This window comes from Corylus avellana, chromosome ca7 (genome assembly GCF_901000735.1).
Source record: "Corylus avellana chromosome ca7, CavTom2PMs-1.0".
Taxonomy (NCBI): domain Eukaryota; kingdom Viridiplantae; phylum Streptophyta; class Magnoliopsida; order Fagales; family Betulaceae; genus Corylus; species Corylus avellana.
In genome coordinates, this window is record NC_081547.1 from 1,579,654 (window position 1) to 1,583,217 (window position 3,564).

Consider the following 3,564-nt stretch of genomic DNA (forward strand, 5'->3'; position numbering starts at 1 on the left):
TAAGTAAAAAATAAATTCATGATAAGGTTTAAGGGCATTTACCCTAAAACCATAATAAATAGACAGTTGTCTAAAAATCTATATTGATATAAAATAAGAACTTTAGTCATTTAATAAATATTATAACAGCAATATTAAAGACTTATTACTGTCAAAAAAAAAAAAAAAGGTTCTTAAACCATAATCAGAGTGGAGTTTTACCAAAAAATTGCTTTCCTGTATTTTAAGGCCAAAATCACCACTCTATTAGATAGACCTTTATTTTGGGCTGGAAATTTCATCTCGGCCCAATAGAGGCCTAAAAAAGACAACTTCGGCTTAGGTTCACCATGGCCTAGCCCAACCCATCTAAGTTGGATCCTGAACTGAACGCCCAAAACAAACAACCCCGTCGCTTTGGCCCAAAACAAACGCCCAAAACAAACCCTAGACCTCAAATTTCACCAGAACCGAGGAAATCTGAAGCAGATAGATAGATAGTTATGTCGGATAGAGAAGATAGCGATTTGGAGGCACCCGAGGAATTGACAGCCGATCAGGTTAAGCTCTAAAGCTGTTTCAAGAAATTTATTAATGAAAGTCGCATATTTTTGTTTTCTTAAATTTGCTGTTTTGCAGGCTAAGGAACAACACGAGGATATAAAGAAAATCGAGAGAGAAAATAAGGCCAGGTTTGTTTGGTTTCTGCTCCCTCTGTCTTTGTCTCCGTCACCAAACGGCGCTTTCATGTATTTAGGTTCTGTTTGGCTGGTTTATTACAAGGCTTGTAGCTTTTTATGAAAGGATTTTATCTGAGCTGAGGCCAAAAGTGATTTTTGGCTTAGGATAGAAAAATCGCTTTTACAATAACCTCCGGTACCACGATGGGAAGATGAATAGCTTATATATAGCCAGGAGATTATAAAGGTACTCATGGTCATGGTGCTAAGTCTCGTATCGGTTCACTTGCTAGGTGAGACTGAGCTTTATAAGAAATTTTAGGGAGTTTTAATTGCAACTTGACTAAAACTTTTGGAATGCAGATGGTTGGCGTCTTCTGTTCTGGCGAAGACGTCATAAATTTAATGGGAGGAGATTGTAAGATTCCAGTCCCACATTGGGAAGATTAGTCGCCCACATAGAGTGGAGCTCATGGATGCTAAGTCTCGCATTGATTTCTTATTAAATGAGAATGAATTTTATAAGTTATTTGAACGAGCTCTAAATCTCATTGCAACTTGACTAATCATTTCATAGTGATAGCGCAGATGTGGCTAGCGCTTCGTTACATAAATAGTCTTCTGGATATCAATGAATATAAACTTTGCTGAAATGTGTTTGATTTTGAAGTTGCTGGCTTTTTATAGCTCTAAGTCTCAAATGCTTGAAATTTGTTTTAGAAAAATTTATGTGCTACTGTTAAAGAATAAGTTCAGTTTGTGAGTGTTCTTGGGCTAAGTAATTTTCTGGCACATTGTTACTTTTCTTGGATGCCCAGTTGGTGTGATTTCTTTTTGTCAATTTAGATGCTGTCTTTGCTAAATAGTTTGCTACGAAGTCGGCTTCTTTTTATAAAGCTTTAAGCTTACTTGGGTGACTTTGTGGACTGTCAAGGCAATGCTTCTAAAGGTTGCTGTTACTGTGAGGTTCTTTATGATGTTCTTGTGGAACGTAGATGTTAGAACTAGGGAATCCATTGTCACTCTAATGGTCATTTGTTACAGTCTAGTGTTTATGGGTAGAACAAGGTTTGGATGATAAAAAAAGAAAAGGAAAAGAGATAAGGCGTTATGTTGACGAATTGAGGAACATGAAAGCCCTGTATTGGATGACAAGGCTGCGTTGAAATTGAACTTCTAAAAGATAGTGGGAATATCTCAAGCATTAGGAGTTATGTGGCTGGATCTATGGAGGCGGATGGGTGTTAAGTTCAAATAGTCAGGTGTTATCTTTGAATGGTCTGAAGCCCTAAGCCAACATTGTGGCAATGTTAATGGACGTTTTTGGGAAAACTGTACATTTTTATGATACCTGGCTCCCCACAGAATTACAAGGAATAGATAGTAGAGAGAGGGGGTATATTTTCAATTGTTTGTGGTTTGCGTGCCCTATTAATCTTCAAAAGCTGAATATGAAAATAACAATTCCATGACACGTCTAGAAGGGAACTAAGCTCCCTCTCACAACTCACACAACAAACTTGCGGAGGTTGTGTACCCGACTACCCACAAAGAGCAATGAATTTGAGTAGTTGTCAAACTGGTGGTCAACATATATGAGAAGTTACATGTTGGTGCAATTATGTGTAGATGAAAAAGTAAATAATGCAGTTAAGGCCTGCAAGCAGATGCTAGCAAATCTTGATCCCTCGCACCCCCACTTTGACTGAATTTTAGACTTTATCATTTACATGTATATTTAGCATTTTGATGGTGGTTCTGAAAGCTATTAAAAATATTAGTAAATGCATGCAAATACATTGATTGACAGAACTTCCTCAATTTAGGGTTGTCCGTGAAAAAAAAGAACGTCGTAGGCTATGGGCCCAAAAGTTAACTCCACGACCATCTAGAAAAGGTGAAAGTATCCAAGATGCAGTGGAAGATGAAATGCAGCAAGAGTCTGTGGGTAATGAGGGGATGCTTCCAGATGACATTGTTAAAGTGATTGCAGCTCGTGAGAAGTATGATCCATCTCTTCTCTCTTGGTTTGTGTGTGTGTGTGAATTTGTATTAAGATCCTGACAAAAAAGGGTATGATCTATCTGCAGAAAAGTTTTCTTATCAGACTCGGAGGATGAGAAGCCTGAGGTAAAGCCCACCAAAAGAAAGAAAAAACCCAAAACCTTGGGGTGAGGAGCTCTGCCTTCCAAACTGATGGAAAAGATTTCTTTCTGGGTTCACAATTTCTTTCAAAAAGGAATAATTTTTTTTCTTGAATTGGTGATTTTTGCAGGGTAGAAACTATTATTTTGAAGGAAATGAGACCTGCTCAGTGCTTGCAGAATTCCTTAGAGTTCTTGAAGAAAAGGAAAATGGAGGTATCGAGGTCATCTGCGGTTTTAACCAATTCCAACCAAGCATTACGTCTCCTTTCAAATTCTGGCTTGATTAATAAGAAGTGACAAATTATTTATTATGTCAATTTGTTATTAATCTGTTGTACTGATACCATAGTCGTCTTCTCCGCATGTTTCATTGTTCTGACGAACAATTCAAAGTAAAATTTTGTTGCGAATTCCAATTTAGTGCGAGTAATCACATTGCTTAACATGGTGGGGGTCAGAGATTCAGCCTAACTTGAATCTAATAATATGTGTTCTTCCAATTATTTTATCTCCATGATTTTTTTTTTTTTTTTTTGGAACAGACCAAACTCTTAACAGAAATGTGTGGTTTTTTTATTTTTTATTTTATCTCCAATGCTATTCATTCTATATTAGGTGAATTTTTTTTTTTTTTTTTTTCCGGTTATATCTTTATGTTATATGGGCTGTGCTATGCGGCTGCTAAATTGAGGCAGCCTAGCGTCGGCCAAATATTAAAAAATAATAATAATAATAATAATAAATTGTTATTTTTTTTG

At 36.6% G+C, this 3,564-nt stretch overlaps 1 protein-coding gene across 1 annotated transcript; it reads left to right on the forward strand.

The window, feature by feature from the left end:
* The first annotated feature begins 421 nt into the window (after nucleotides 1–421).
* On the forward strand, nucleotides 422–3,309 carry LOC132187190 (uncharacterized). The gene is made up of 5 exons (XM_059601410.1): nucleotides 422–539; nucleotides 619–671; nucleotides 2,486–2,662; nucleotides 2,750–2,830; nucleotides 2,935–3,309. The coding sequence occupies exons 1-5, from the start codon at nucleotides 483–485 to the stop codon at nucleotides 3,101–3,103; spliced, it is 537 nt and encodes a 178-aa protein (XP_059457393.1). The 5' UTR covers nucleotides 422–482; the 3' UTR covers nucleotides 3,104–3,309.
* The last annotated feature ends 255 nt before the right edge of the window (nucleotides 3,310–3,564 follow it).

Excerpts from the sequence above, each read along its gene's own strand:
- LOC132187190 (XM_059601410.1), top strand. The coding sequence starts at position 483 with ATGTCGGATAGAGAAGATAGCGATTTGGAGGCACCCGAGGAATTGACA. Across the intron at positions 540-618 it reads AGGAATTGACAGCCGATCAG|GCTAAGGAACAACACGAGGA; the intron begins GTTAAGCTCTAA and ends GCTGTTTTGCAG. Across the intron at positions 2,663-2,749 it reads GTGATTGCAGCTCGTGAGAA|AAAAGTTTTCTTATCAGACT; the intron begins GTATGATCCATC and ends ATCTATCTGCAG.